The sequence below is a fragment of the Odontesthes bonariensis genome, chromosome 6 (assembly GCF_027942865.1).
Source record: "Odontesthes bonariensis isolate fOdoBon6 chromosome 6, fOdoBon6.hap1, whole genome shotgun sequence".
In the NCBI taxonomy this organism is placed as follows: domain Eukaryota; kingdom Metazoa; phylum Chordata; class Actinopteri; order Atheriniformes; family Atherinopsidae; genus Odontesthes; species Odontesthes bonariensis.
The window spans coordinates 9,152,030-9,167,500 of record NC_134511.1 but is presented as its reverse complement, the minus strand read 5'-3'; the positions used below and the strand labels follow the sequence as shown (position 1 = coordinate 9,167,500).

The 15,471-nt window shown below is 40.2% G+C and overlaps 1 protein-coding gene across 6 annotated transcripts in view; it reads left to right on the top strand.

Annotated features, from left to right (window-relative positions):
- The window catches only part of wdfy3 (WD repeat and FYVE domain containing 3), a 114,094-nt gene that overhangs the window by 15,811 nt on the left and 82,812 nt on the right, over nt 1-15,471 (top strand). For all 6 annotated transcript variants that reach the window (XM_075467259.1, XM_075467260.1, XM_075467256.1 and 3 more), the window contains exons 2-4: nt 7,008-7,218; nt 10,005-10,128; nt 11,574-11,683. In XM_075467259.1, coding sequence (XP_075323374.1) covers nt 7,039-7,218; nt 10,005-10,128; nt 11,574-11,683 — 414 coding nt within the window. In that variant the 5' untranslated portion in view covers nt 7,008-7,038. The remainder of the gene's footprint in view (nt 1-7,007; nt 7,219-10,004; nt 10,129-11,573; nt 11,684-15,471) is intronic.

The following is a 15,471-nucleotide window of genomic DNA, read 5'->3' as shown; positions in this document are numbered from 1 at the left end:
CTTCTCTTTCGTTGATTTTTTTTTTTTTTTTTCCCGGCTCAACCTTATGCTTAGTCGCATGACATGTGTTTGGCCCTGTTTGTGGTCCCGGCCCTGCTGGGCTCCGGCTCTACCATCCTCTCAGCAGTGTTGCCTGCTTCAGTGATTCTCTGTTCCATAGGGGCCCCTCGCAGCAGTGCTAACAGTCAGCATTGTTCAGAAATAAATGCTTGCTTTGATCTGCATCAGGGATATACAATACAGTACCAAAATAGATGGACTATTTCAGCATAAATAGAAGTTAAAGCGGCAGTCGGCAACTTTTTTTTTTAGTCATATTAGCTTGAACTGTCATGGGATTCTGGAAGTAGAATATTAAATAGGTTGTTTAGGAAAAATAACGAAATCTGTAGCTCCCTCTGAAGTCTGTAATCATGCTTGCAAAAACCGAGCGCTCCCGGCTGTTTTTAACCAATCAAGTTAGGGTGGAGGAATCCTACCTGTCAATCACAGCTTGTGCACACGCTGCTGAGCGTGAGTCTGCCCCAGCTTGTGTGCGCTCACACTGGTGTGAACTCACGTGCACAACCTCGTCCACAGAGGGGGAGGGGTTTGGGGGGCGATTCGGAGCTTGTTAGAGGTTGGGGGAGGGACCTGAAAGTTGTGTCAGTTCGAATTTTCCGACTTTAGACTCGCAATTTTGAAAACTTGCCGACTGCAGCTTTAAGGAATTTGTCTTTTTGACTTGAAATAGGTAGATATTTTCTATTTTTGTACTCACCAAGGTAATTGTGCAGATTTCGGAACATAGTACCAGTCTTTTAATTGAATATTTGGCATCTGTCACAAAACGTTGGTGTAATGTGATCTTAGAGGTAACTAAGGCAAATGCCGGTGCTTTTGTCATGATGAATCTAGCCTCCAACAATGACTCAGGAAACTGGCCCATTGCCCTGGATATTTTTAAACCGGTCACGAGCCAGACATTTCTGCTTTTGGATTCTGGATTTCTGACATCTTGCAAGATTTCCTCCTTGACAGGCAGCTTTTTAACCGACATATCTGTGGTTCAGCCGGAGTTTCCATTTTAGCGGCAGCCGAGGTCTATCTTTTCTGCTGATGCTGCTGGGGCTACTTCTTGATCGCTTTCTAACTCCATTGCTGGCAGGCTGGCTTGGCCAAATGTGTTGTAGATCTTGTGGCTTTTTCTCAAAGCCTCAGTGACCTTTATGTGGTTCTTGCTGTTATCGTAAAAACCAATGTGCTCCCCATCCATTTGAAGGCAGAGTTGAGTTTGTTTTATTTCTAATAACGATGGGCATGTGGGCTATAAATTGTGAAATATTTAACAGTAAAATGGAGTCACTACACACTGTAATGTTCCATCACATAAAGGGGAGGGATGTTTGCAATGGAGAGAACTGATCAGTATTTCTATCAGGCTGATGCTTTGGGCACTAATCAACCATTTATTCTGTTATCCCTGTATTTCTGTTTCCATAGCTTTTCTTAGCATTTTACCACAATTTATTTTCCAAACAATGATTCATTTATGTATTTCATTTTGATTTCTAGTTTATATTAAATTCAATTTCTGTTCATTTTTGCAGAATGTGTTTGTGTCCAAATAAACCAATTTATTTCCATGTTTCCATTCTCAGGGAGAGAATGTGTGTGCAAGCGTGGCGGATTTGTAAAGTTTTAGGTTAAGGAATTGTGCAGCTGTAGAGATAATGACCTTAAATAACCAGCATTAACATAAGAGAATGACATTAAAATTTATATTGGTGGAAAGAATGTTCTTTTTTCCCTAAAGGAAGACAAATGTTACAGAAATAGCTTGTGACAAACATGTGAAACCGCTAAATGGCACCCTGTAGGTCCACCAGGCACTTTGTCTAAGGGGAGAAACAAATACTCTCTGGTGCTGTCTTGCATCATAGCCACTGACACCAGCTCTCCGTCCTTTCGAAGTTCTCTGTCGGGCTGTCGGATACGCAAGGCAGTTCACCTCCCGATCAGAAGGCGTCGCTACGTTAAACGATCCAATCTTGCGACGTCTATGGTGAAAGTCGTTGATTGATTGCTTACTTTCCGGCTCCGTTCCACTCCTCACAGTGAACGATGGCAAGCGAGAGAGAAAGACTGTTGTTGGAGTTGAAGCTTATTGATTTTGAAATGCAAATAATTTTGACCAAATGTTGACCGGAACACAGTAAACTCTTTCAAAAATGGCGGTGTTGTTGTTGTTGTTGTTTTTTTTTTTTTTTTTTTTTTTTTTTTAAACTTTAGTAACAATTATATACATAACAAAACTGTTTAGCCAGGGGAAGAAAAAAATAAATATATAAAAGTATAAATGTACAAAGAAACGTATAGAAACATCATGCATATAAAATGCATCACTGTAGAGAAAAACATATTATTTAAATAAAACTTTTTCCAAAATAAAGCTTGTTTTTAAAGCCTTGGGCATTTCTAAACCATTGATGTCGGTGCTGGGTGTTGTTGTTGTGAGAGGAAGGCGCTAAACCGGAAAAGTGATAACGGAAATTATGTTGTGAGCCGACCAATCACAACCCTTGTGGAGAGCGGTCTATCTTATCAGTGTTATCTCGTGTAACAGTGGTAAGATAGCGGCTGCCCCTTTTAAAGCCAGTCTCTCTCTTTGGTAGCAGGTGGTGTGTGTTGAGGTGAGGCTTTTCACCAACATGTGTACAGCAGTTTTCCTTTAAAAAAGATGAATCAATCTCCAGCAGTTCTACACCCGGATAACAATTTCATGACGATGTGGTCATGGCCGTTTTATTGGCTTACATTGAGTCTCTCTGAATACCCAACCTGTTTGCATTTATTTTGTAACTTTATGCATTCTTAGTCGATAAGTTGAAGCTTGAGTTTGATAGTTCACAGAATCTCTCAGCTAGCTTCTTAAAAACGAAGTGAAAGTGAGGCAGCGGCGGGCTCTTTCAGCTCTCTTTGCGATATCAGTTCTAAAATCGGTTTTGCTCACCTTAGTGTTCAGCTATATGTATATATATATTTTTATTTTTAATTTTAAATCTTTTTGCCTGCAACGGCCTCTGCCATGGGGACTGCTTGTAGTGACAAAGCTAACCACTAACCAGGTGAATGGGGTAAATGGTTTTGAGTCTTTGCATGGTTGTCACGTCACGCACTTGAGATGAAATTGGACCAAATGGTTTAACGGGAAAGCGGTTTGACTCTGAGTTCATGCAGAGGCCAGCCCTGCAGTGCAGTGACTGAAGCCCTCAGTCTTGAGGTCACTGCTGCATTTTTCACCTCGTGTGAATCGGGCTTAGTTGGGGCTGTTTGGTTGATTGTGTTTCTCTTCACGTTCTTGCCGTCTTTTATGAAGGTCCATAAAGGAGTAAAGCCCATGAGTGATGAGGAGAAAGGATGCAAGTCATGGCAAAGTGCACCTTCAACAAGAGAGCATTGAAAACAGCAGACCTCTGGGAACACATTATCTGTCTCCTTTCATTTATTGTCGACAATGTTACTGTTGGAAGTTGTATTAATCATGAAATGGTGGTCAAATTGTAATCCACTGGTAATCTTATTGGAAAGGTCATTTTGTAATCAAATGGGTGAGTTTCTTTCCCAGGGAACATCGTATTGGACAGAATATATTCTCTATAAAATGAATCTAAAGTTTAGTTTTGGGTCTAGAGGAAAGGTCAAATCTCTGTAAATGTCTTCCTGTAATCTGATTAATTGATAATTCGATCATTATATCTCTGTCACAAATAAACGGCTGTATGTTTTAATTGACTGGCAGTGATTCGGACCACAAGATGTTCATTGGAAATGATTATTTTAGCCAAAAGAACAGTTCTAAAAAATTTAATAATAAAAAGATTTATCTGTGGTTTGTAACTTTCATAATGAGAGAAAAGGAATAAAGCCAACACAAGGACAAGCATCCTCGGGCACATTGTGCAAGATCTGCTGCGTGTGGCGTGCGCTCAGGTGTATCAGGTAAAAAATATACTCTCATAACAGTCTGTTGTACCATTGCTTATTGTATCACAACATTGGAGTCAATTGTGGGCGCTGCCAACATTTAGAGAAGCTTGCCAAGGGTAAATACGCCCGATTATCTGGGCTCTTACCCTGAGGCTGGCTGGTCTGAATTCAGATTTGTTTTAGAATTCATAGAATTGGCTGAGAAGAGTGAACGTAAAATCCTTTTGGTCCAATTTCTGTGGTAGTCAAACCTTTGTCAAAGAAACAAAGCAGTTCTTGAACTTGGGTCAGTGTTCCACCGAGGCAGTTCCCGCCTGCCTGATCAGAACCACTTTCAACAGCCAGACAATTGGCTCTTGTTTAGAAAAGCTGGTTCCCGAGTTGTAGTAACTCCTTGCTGGTCTCAAACCAAGAGCCATCCACATCAGCAGCTGGCATGGGGCTAATAGTGACCAACATGAGTTCAATGCTGGATTAAAAAAATTGTAGGAGGCCCTATGAGAGAAGATTCAGGTGTTTTTTAGGCTCTCAAAAACTTTCAGATCCAGCTGCCAGGCCCCCTTAAATACTTAAGAAGAACTAGTTCATTGAAAGGGTTTTTACTTTGACTTGATCCGATTCTTGTATTTTTCATTCTGTGTTTATGTTGTAACCTTTTGAAAGAGAAGATATGATGTAATGTTATAGCTAAAGTAAGAGTAATCCTCCGAGGGATTACCTCATAGTTGAGTATCATATTGCTTCATTGTTTAAGGGTCTGGAACTTAACCATCAATGGTTTTAGTTGCACGTCATCCCAGCACTGAATTGCAAATGTACAAATGCATCGGTGATGCCGAATTGGCTGAAATCTGTGTTTCTATATACCTGATAGTCCCTTGCAAGAGAGGTTCAGCACAAACTGTGACTTACACCTGCAGCAAGCAAATGGTTTTGATTTACCTGCACTTTTTCAAAGTAGGGCAAGCTTACAGCTGCTAAAAAATCCACCTTCATTGCATGAAACAGTCCAAGGGTCAGATCATCCGTGCGGTCATTATGGATGTAACAAAATACACCGGTGACTTGAGAGGGGGTGTGTATGATGGAGAAAAGCAATGTGATATTTTACCCCTTGTGTGCTCTTGTCTTCAACGGATCATACCATTATGATCTGGGGGGGGGGGGGGGGGGGGGGGTTGGAGTTGGAGGAAAACCATTTTTAGTGTGCCCATGAGCAAGGCGCTGTCAGTGTGAATGCTAAAAAGGAATCTTTTGTTCCAGTTTGGTGCACTCTGCCAGCCTGTTGTTTCTGTTTATCTGTGATGTATGTAGGCTGTCTAACTTCTGAGAAATCTCCTAGCAACCATTTCAATAGCCTTGAGAGGAGTTGGCACGTGGAACAAATGACTAAATTTTCTATTTATCAACATGTCTTGGGGTCACAGAGGCGCAAAAGTAATATCAGTTGTGTGTTTATTTGTTTGTGTACCTCATGTGTTATCTTACAGTTGAAAGTAAGCCCATGAGACAGGAACCTGAGCTCGGCCTGTAATCAAATGGACCCCTCAGTGTCGTTTCTATTGATCTGAACAGTTTTTTACTTTATGAGGTGCTCTGTGGGTAAGTGAGTAGTTATACATTTGAAAACATACGTGAGTTTTATATATATATATTAGGGCTGGGCAACGATTAGAATTTTTTCATCTAATTAATCACATGATTTCCCTGATTAATCACATTTGTACGCAAAATCCAAAAATGAATTCAAAAGTAGTGTATAGCTTTTAGCATTTAGTTTTATTTTAAATGTGCTGCCATATGAATGAAAGTGCCATAACATTTGTTGTGCAAACACACTTTAACAACAGCATATTTCTGTAGTTTTTATGTAGAAGCCTCGCTCCACTGTCTGTTTCCTTGAATGACTTGCTGCTATCAGTTGTGTGTTTTGCCTTTAAGTGATATTTTAGACTGGAACCACTACGCTGAGAAGACAATTCAACTTGGCTGTAAATGTAGGAGTTTTTTTTAAAATTTACATTGAAATACAATATATATATATATATATATATATATATATATATATATATATATATATATGCAACATATGTTGATGGAGTTCTAATGCCAACATCAAGTTTTCAAACAGCTTTTAGTCACCAGTTGTTGTGATTAGCTGTGTTTCTCTCCAACTGTTAGCCCATCAGGCACATTTCCATACGTACTTCTGTTTGAATTAGTCTGACTTGTACACTGAGCCAGTGTCACATCTCACATTTTAGTCCAGAAATGGAATCCAAGAAAGCAGTTTTTCTGCTTTTTTACAAACGAAAACAAAAAAACCCATCTACACACAGCACATTGAAGATGTGTTCCTCTGATGTCAGGACTGATCCACTACAGGGACTGCTCTGGTCTCAGATCAGAGCATTTTTGCACGGATCAGATGTTTTTTTTATCCCAGATGCAACAAAACAGACGGCCATCTTGCATCAGAGCCCAGCATGTTTCTGACAGTAATTGTGGTTCATTCACCCAGACAATACGTTTTTTTTTTCTTATCCAGAACACGGTCAAAACCACAGACTGACATTTACCCATCATATATGGCCAAAGAGGACTAGTTATGTTTGTGCCTTCTTCCTTTCCTGTTAGCCATTCATTTATTCTTTCCATTTCCGTTAATGTAGAAGCAGAGTTCACCTTTGGCTTTCCATATTTTTTTCCATACTACCGCTTTTTATTTTTGTTTTATTTTGGGTACAGAATAGATACAAGGGAAAAAATATATTTATTGATATTTTGCGAACTATGAAAGTGACTCTACAAAACTGCCTTGTTAATGTAACAAAAGTCAGACCTCGGAGGGACAACTGTCTTGTTCAAACACAAGACCTCGACTGTTAGGTGCCAGCTTTCAGTATTTAGTCAATACTCATTACAGCATGCTTAGCTGAGATGGTATCAAGAAGTATCAAGGTTTAGTAGTCAATCCAAAAGGCTGCTGGGGTATTGAGTTACTGCGAGACATTAAACCCTCTCTCTTCTCTCTGCAGGGCTGCCTTTGCCCTGACAAAGCCGCTCAAGATGAACATGGTGAAAAGGATCATGGGGCGGCCGAGGCAGGAGGAGTGCAGCCCTCAGGACAATGCGCTCGGCCTCATGCACCTCCGGCGCCTCTTCTCAGAACTCTGCCACCCTCCTCGCCACATGACCCAGAAGGAGCAGGAGGAGAAGCTCTACATGATGCTTCCTGTGTTTAACAGGGTAAGTCGTATCCAGAGGTGCAAGGCTGTGCTCGGAGTGGCCCAAACAAAGAGCAGATTGACAGTATTCTGCTTCATAAGAGAGAGCTATCGGTCCATAGTTGTGCTACCAACTCGTGCTTTTCATTTTGTTGCCCATTGTGGGTTTGATTCTGAGAGTTTATAGCGTCATTGTTAGGGTTATGATTTTAGAATAATTACACTCTGGCTGTGGATGGATTGATATGAACCACAGGTCACCTGTGAAAAGGAGCAGATTTAAATCAAACACACTCTCACACACTTAGAGCAAGATTCAACTGCCGACATGTAAATCTGATCAAAATCAGCCTCCTGAAACTACATTTCTGACTAATGAATACAAAATATTACTTGAAATACTTTAAACTCAGAATGTTTGGTTAGTCTAAATTGATATGATGTGCAATGATTGCCTGAATTAGTGTGAGTGAACCAGTTTGTTGCAGGGAGTACGAACGGACAGTCACGCAGGAGACCTTTAAATCAGATTTTATTAAAGATGACTGCATGTATTTTTCTTCTCATGAGAATGAAGATGGAGAACAGAATATTCATGTGGGATGATGTCAGTGTTTCAGATCCTTCTCCATGTTACGGTGGTAATCTGCCTGTTTGTTTTGCCGCCACTGCTTCAGGCAGCACGGTTGAGTGTTGTCCTCCAACTGGAGAGCCTCACCAAGGGTCTCTTGACTTGTCAGCTAATTACGCAGCACTGGCTGCAGTTCACTCATTGATGGCATAATTTATGTCAGAATTCAAATGGGGAGCACTCCCAGAGCAGCAGGATGCTCCAGGCTCCAGGCCCTATTTCATGTCAGATTGGCCGGATAAGTAAACGTATGATGAGCCTTTGTTGAATGAAGTGTAGTTTATCTTTGACCTATCCTAAAGCTGTGCAGGCTTTGCAGATACAGTACATGCCAGGAATACATGCCTAGTTTCCCTTGCTTGGTGTGATGTCAGCATTAATTATGAAGAATACCAAACTTGAAAAGCAAACAAAGAATAATTCATATGAAAGTATGAAATGAAAAGTATGGCCTATTAACACTCCTGCTGCGTATTTGCAAGTTTAACCTGCAAAAAAATATGGAGAATGCCATCCGATAATATTATTATTATTATATATTTTTTTTAAACTTGTGTTTATTGCACATTTTGTTAATTTACAAACGGTGAACAACATAGAACAAGAAGGTACATACAAGGAAAAAAACAACTATAATAGTAGCAATAATAATTCTTAAAATGAAATTTATAGATAAATAACTGGAAGAGGGAAAAAAAGGGATGTTTTTAACCACAAAACAAAATATCATTGCTTGTGTAAGAATCATGGTGGTAGAGAGATAAATAAATGAAAAATATGTCAATAAATAAATGTGTGTTTCTATATATACACACATATATACACATATGTAAAGGTCTAAATGTGTATAATAAATCAAGATAGTATGAAAAGATGGATACATTTTCAGTTCAGCTCTTCATTCCAGCCATCTACTTCAATATAATTTTTCTCAAGGAAATTACAGAAAACCTTCCAGATTTTCCAAAACTTGTCGAGCTTATTTTTCGTGGTGTTGCTTATCTTTTCTAAAGCCAAGTAAAAAGACATCCCTGTTAACCATTGTGATCCCTTTTCCATGAACAGGCTATACATCTTTTAGCTTCCATAAAAAACAAATATTGAGTAAGGATTTTTCATTTTTGGAGGTCACAAATTTGTCCGGGTGAATATTTAGTAAACTTAACTCTGGTTTGAGAGGTACTTCTTTTTCAATGATTCGACTGGCCAGGTTCAACACTTTTTCCCAAAAAGAGAGTATCAGAGGGCATTCCCAAACACATCCGATAATATTTAAAGCCAGAGAGTTTGGACGAGTTTTCGTCCACTTTTAAAAACACAGCTAGGCAATAGGGCATATCATCAGGGAGATCCGGAGCAAGTTGAACAAAAATAAATGTTGATCCACCCAGGAGTTTAGATGCTGACAAGGTAAAAAAAAAAAAAGTGAATGCACATCCTCACAACAGACAACAGCCTTGTAATTAAGAGCCGAGTTTGCGTCAAAGAGACTAAAAAAGACAAAAGATGAGGAGAAATATCGTCCATTCAGGAGAATTTGATTTGTGGTGTGAAGAAAACTAACTAACTGTGCTGCTGAGTTAGTGACGTTAGCTAACAGTTACTAACGTTTTCACGTTTTCGGAGAGTTTGCCAAAAAAAAAGAGGGAAGAAATAGAACTGATTCAAATGCACACAGATGAGCTGGTTGGTTATTCGCCATGTCACAGACTGGGTAACAATGCAAAGCTATGTTTTACGGCGCCTGCAGATACGTTGGAGCGGGACAGGCAGGGTGTATCAAGAGAGAAAACCAGTTTGAAAAGAAAATTGAACGTGCTTTCATGTAGGATGCGACGGGCGCTGCACTTCCACACGCAGTCATGTCTCTGTGTTGTGGAACGAGCTACTTCCTGGTTATTCAGCCACCTTCGCTCACTTTGGGGCTGTATGCCTGCGCTCCGTTGCTGTTGGTTCCTCGGGTGTCCTGACAATCTGATGCTGAAGGAATTGTGCAGTAGAAGCAGCTTCTACACAGAGCTGACAGCTTTCAACCGTCAAGCTCTCGCAATTCAAAGCGACAAAGCGAACCTCTGTTAGGCTCCTGCACTCCAGAAAAACTGCAACTCTCCACCAATGACTGTGATTATAGGCTGTGAATAAGACCAACTTTGATTGAACTGATGTGTCTGCTTTAGGTCTTTGGAAATGCTCCACCCAGCAGCATGACGGAGAAGTTCTCCGACCTGCTGCAGTTCACCACCCAGGTGTCACGACTCATGGTGACCGAGATCAGACGAAGAGCCTCGAACAAATCCACCGGTAATGATTAACTTGTACTTGTAGACATAAATTCATCATTTCTTTGGGATCAGTCATAGATATTTCTGTCTTGTCACCAAACATGATCCACTTGTCTCTTTTCACTTTGTGTGGGTGTGTTTGTTCTCCCAACGATCTGATAAAAATGTGTGGCTTTACAGTTTTAGTTGTGAACTTTTTCTGCCATTGAGTAAGTATTTTTGCTTAAAAACTAGGGCTGGGCAACGATTAAAATGTTTAATCTAATTAATCACATGATTTCCCTGATTAATCACGATTAATCGCATTTGTACGCAAATTCCAAAAATGAATTCAAAAGTAGTGTGTAGCCTTTAGCATTTAGTTTTATTTTAAATGTGCTGCCACATGAATGAAAGTGCCATAACATTTGTTGTGCAAACACACTTTTAACATCAGCATCTTTCTGTAGTTTTTATGTAGAAGCCTCGCTCCACTGTCTGTTTCCTTGAATGACTTGCTGCTATCAGTTGTGTGTTTTGCCTTTAAGTGATATTTTAGACTGGAACTACTACGCTGAGAAGACAATTCAACTTGGCAGTGTTTACAGATGACTTTTCTGTGGACTCCGCCGTCTGGAAGAACTTTAAAATGAAAATGGCCGAGTAAAAGTTCCGTACCCTTCTCCATGTTTGGTGGATCCGACAATTACTTTCTTTTCCGGTTCCTTTACAAAATAAAAGCCTGTGAGTAACAGACTTTTACAAGGATAAAATAAATAATAAAACCTGCGCCAATGCGCGATAAAATATTTATCGACGTTAAATCATTAACGAGTTAACTGGCCCAGCCGTATTAAAAACCAACCTTAATCTGTAATGAAAGGGGAGTCGGCAGCATCTCCTCAAAGCTTTGACACTTGTGTCAACTTTGAGTTGTTTCCTAACAGGAGGGATGTTTAACCAGCTGATAGACACACATGCACACGCACACGTGGTGGAAGGTCTCCTGCTCCCCATCTCTGATTTCTTGTTCTTTATCATGGTTCTCCATCTCTCCCTGGTCACTGGCTGAACATATGATGTGTTGTTTTCAGGCTCAGAACAGCTCTGCTTTTGTAACATCATAGTCACACACTTCTCCAGCTGGTCTCCAGGCCTCCGTGGACTGAGTCAGAAGTTGACTCATGCTCTCAAATGTCATCATCGGAACAGATGATTTTATTTTGGTCTCAGCAGCAGGCAACTGGATTTTGGAGTTTAAGCAAAGGATTTCCAAAGAATTTCCTTCTTTTTTTTTTTTTTTTTTTTTGTCTAAAGCTGGCAGGAGATGAGGCAGCATTTTAGGAAAATGATCAACAAGGTTACCAGCAACAATTGCTGATAACATCTTCTTAAGTATTTCTCCAGGTCGTAGACTAGATCAACCAAGAAAAGGTGTCCCTCTCCATCTGTGTGACTGTACGTCTGTCTTGTTTGCTTCTGCAGAGGCAGCCAGTCGAGCAATAGTCCAGTTCCTGGAGGTGAACCAGAGCGAGGAGGCGAGTCGCGGCTGGATGCTTCTGACCACCATCAACCTGTTGGCCTCCTCAGGGCAGGTCGGTAGAAAAACGCAGCACTCACTGCAAACGCTAGTGGTCCAGATGTGCGTCCATGTTGTGCTTACTGCAATCATTTGTTTTTTTTTTGGTGTGTATGTGTGAGCTCCTTGCTTTTGAGGGATTCCTTTTACATTTGTGAATAAAGATTAAGCATGTAAGAAATGGAGACGATTTTCCACAGATTTTATTTCTTTGAGCCATTTCCATCTCCTCTCTTTGCTCTCCAAGCAGAAAGTGGCGTGGTCCCAGGGCCCCAGACTAAATTTAACCACAACTGGGGCCTTGCTCACTTAACGGAAAATGTTTTGAGCACCAACACAAAATATAGGAGCATCACTTAAACTGAGTTTACTGCAACAGCTTCATATCTTTCCAAACTTGACTGCATTACTGATAGATAGATAGATAGATAGATAGATAGATAGATAGATAGATAGATAGATAGATAGATGTGTTATAAACATGCAATTTGCAGATATGAGCAAACTTTTGTTCGATTTCAAAGGAAAAACATTTAATGGTTTAGTTTCATTTTGACTAATTAGGCTATTTGGTTGACAAATCAGTGTCACTTTTATTGAATTACTATTAAGTTTTTTTTTTTTTTTTTTAAATGATTAGATTTGATCCGATCCATGAATGTAGTGGATTGTAGTGGATTATCTAGCTTGTTAAGAAACCCAACAGCTGATGGGACCAATGATCTGAAGTATCTGTTCGGCTCCTCCTTGATGGCAGGAGGCAGAACTCTGAGGGAAGCGAGGGATTAACATTGGCCACGATGACCTTTGCCCTCTGTGGTGGCTCCGGTCTCATACACACATCCAGCGCTGTTTAGATGCATGGCAGTAATATTTTCCCAAGCCTGTTATCAAACCAGCAGATCAAAGTTCGAACTGAATCAATAAAGGATGAATGATGTATTTTAAATGATCTTTAAAGATCATTAAACAAGATTGGTCCTTTGTTGGCATCAAAGGTCAGTTTATCATCCAAGATGGTGCCCAAATACTCGATACGAGTCGTTGCCGTAGAAGAAGAGTTACGGCTGAAGTCGATAAGCATCTAGATATGAATCCTTACACCATGTATTAAACTTGCTGCAGCAGACTGACAGTCAGAGTCATCAGCGTATTTAATTCTGGGATTTCATTCAAACTTCCTTCGACAATCATGTGGTGTCGAGCACAAAAACAGAGGTAACGAAGCATAAAGGGCCTCAGATAAAGTATTCTTAACACAGGTTCTCTGTGACCTCATTGTTAAAAAAATCAACGAACCGACATATACACTGGACAAAATGCCCCTCCAAAAATAAGTAAGAAAAACAACAAATACATGACGTTTCTGCTTGAAATAAGCAAAAAATTCTGCCAATGGAACTAGTGAAAATCGGCTTGATATTTGGGACTTTTGAGATAAAGTGATCTTGAAATTAGCTTAAAAACCTCTTCAAATGTCAAAAAAAGCTTGTTTCATCCGACTCAAAACAATTTGTTTTCAAGACTTTTTCATTCAACAAGATATTCCAGATTTATTGTCTTCAAACAAGTCCCTATATCTGGCTGAAATAGTATTTGTTAGGCAGTTGTGTCTTATATTAAGTGTAATGAGATATTTTGACTAGAAATGAGACAAATATACTTGGTAAGACTTTGATTTTTTTCCAGTGTAAGATGAAAGTCAGTGACTGAATGTTGTGTAAGCTTATGCTTGCAGGATGTTAGTCTGCACAGTGAAGCTGCGCTTTACCGGAAAACAAAAGCGGCAGTCCAAGTGGAGCTGCCATGAAGTTCTCCTCTGATGTTGAATGGAAGCGTTTCTGTTTTTATTAATTATTGATCCTTACGTCAGACGAGCTGCTGACGGACGAGCTGCAGTTCCTTCTGTACAGTCGTCTGTGTCAGGTTGTTGGAGGTCGGTGGTGCACAAAGCTCTCAGTGTTCCTGCCTTTGCTGTACATTAATCTCATGAACTACACAAATGTTTCATCTGAGGAGGGTAGTGTTTTTCTTTTCCAAGCTGAGATGCTAACCTGCTAATTGTAATCATCAAATTTAGGCTGTAGTGGGGGAGGGGGTAGTCTAATGAATCCAGTGTTTCTTGAAAATAAATCCACAGTTCAAAGAGCAGAGTGACGCCAGATGCCAGTGAGCTGTTTACTGAGCGTATTTGGATGTCACACTGGTGGACCTGTGATTAAAAATGACCCTAAAAACCATAAAAGATGAAAACATGAATAAAAGTGGCAAAATGAATGGTCGCAGTCCTCCATTTGCTATAAGAACCAAAGACACTTTCTTAAGAATTCCCACCTAACCCATCCCAGCTCGTCCTGAAATAAGGTTGTTGTCAAACCAACCTCTACTTTTCTGTCATGATATGGTCAACTAATGCCTCCATATTCTTCACAAATAGCTTCATCGGCGCATTTTAACATTTTCAATCAATGACATTGAGTTAAAACTGTGATTTATTTATTTATTTTTCCATATATGCAAAACGACTCCCCATAATTCTGAATCTCAACACAGCAGCTTCCCGGTGTTCTGGTTCAAACTGCACACCGACACAAATGTCAGACATTGAGCTCTTGTTTTTGTCTCTTTCCTCTTGTTCTGTTGCCAGCAGACATCTTTTGAACTTTTTAGCCTGAATTCCTTTGGAGTTCTTGCGGGGAACGTTGCTGGCTGGCTGCTTCTCCTGCTCCGCTGCACAGCAGAAATGCACCGTTGTTCACTCCAACACTTCCTCTCTCCAGACGTGTGGTGAAGCCTCTCTTCTCAGTGCCGTTTCCTTGATTTATTCATTCCCGTCTCAAGCTAGCCGCACAATATCTAATTTTAGAGAAAATTTGAGTGAATTTTGTGCTATATTTCTATAGCGCTTCATTATGGCTGTCACAGTGTCCTCTGAAAACTAGATGCTTCACTGAAAGGCCACATCGAAGTGTGTAGACACAGCTTTGCAAAGCTCCATTCATTTTGGCTTCCTCATGTGTAAACAAGCACATCTTATTCTGTCAGGAAATAAAAATGGACACTTTTCATTTAGTTTGTGTTTAAATTTATAGTTCTGAGTGGATTTTCTGTCTACATCAGAGGCTTAGGAATAAAGGTTTTTAGTAAACTTTGACCGTTCCATTAGGTTTTTAGGGTAAACCCTCAGGTTTTAGGGGCGTTTAGTGTGCGGGAGGTCTCGATTGATTCAGCCGCTCACGATCTACTGGAGCTGGAACAAAGACAAGGAGTTCCTATTTAAATCCGAGGAGAAAATGCTCGAAACATGAAAGTTATTTTAAAAAAATGTTTTTTTTCAAAGGCGACAAATTGATGAACAATTTCTGAAAGTCCTGACCCAAGCCTGAGGCCTTGATTTATTTATTTTTTTGTCACTGATTGATATCAAAACCTACGATCTGGGAGGACAAAAGGATAACCTTCCATTCAGCACAGTCCTTTGTGTGTGTGTGTGTGTGTGTGTGTGTGTGAGAGAAAGAAAACAGGTTTAATGGATTTGTATTCTTTCTCTGGCATCTCAGACAGTCAAACCAAGGACTCTCCAGGCAGCTGCCCCCCATAAGCCTGACGTCACCTCACTCCGTCTCACCTCCTTCCTTTAGAAGATAAAACATAACCCTGTCCTCACTTATTTCTTCTCAGTCTGGCTTTTTCTTAAGGCTGCAACAGCTTCAGTTAGTCTGTATCAGCCTGTAAACACACGCCTCTCTGGTTGGCTGCTCCAGCCTTCCATTATCCTGCCTCAACATCACCTTCACCCCCCCT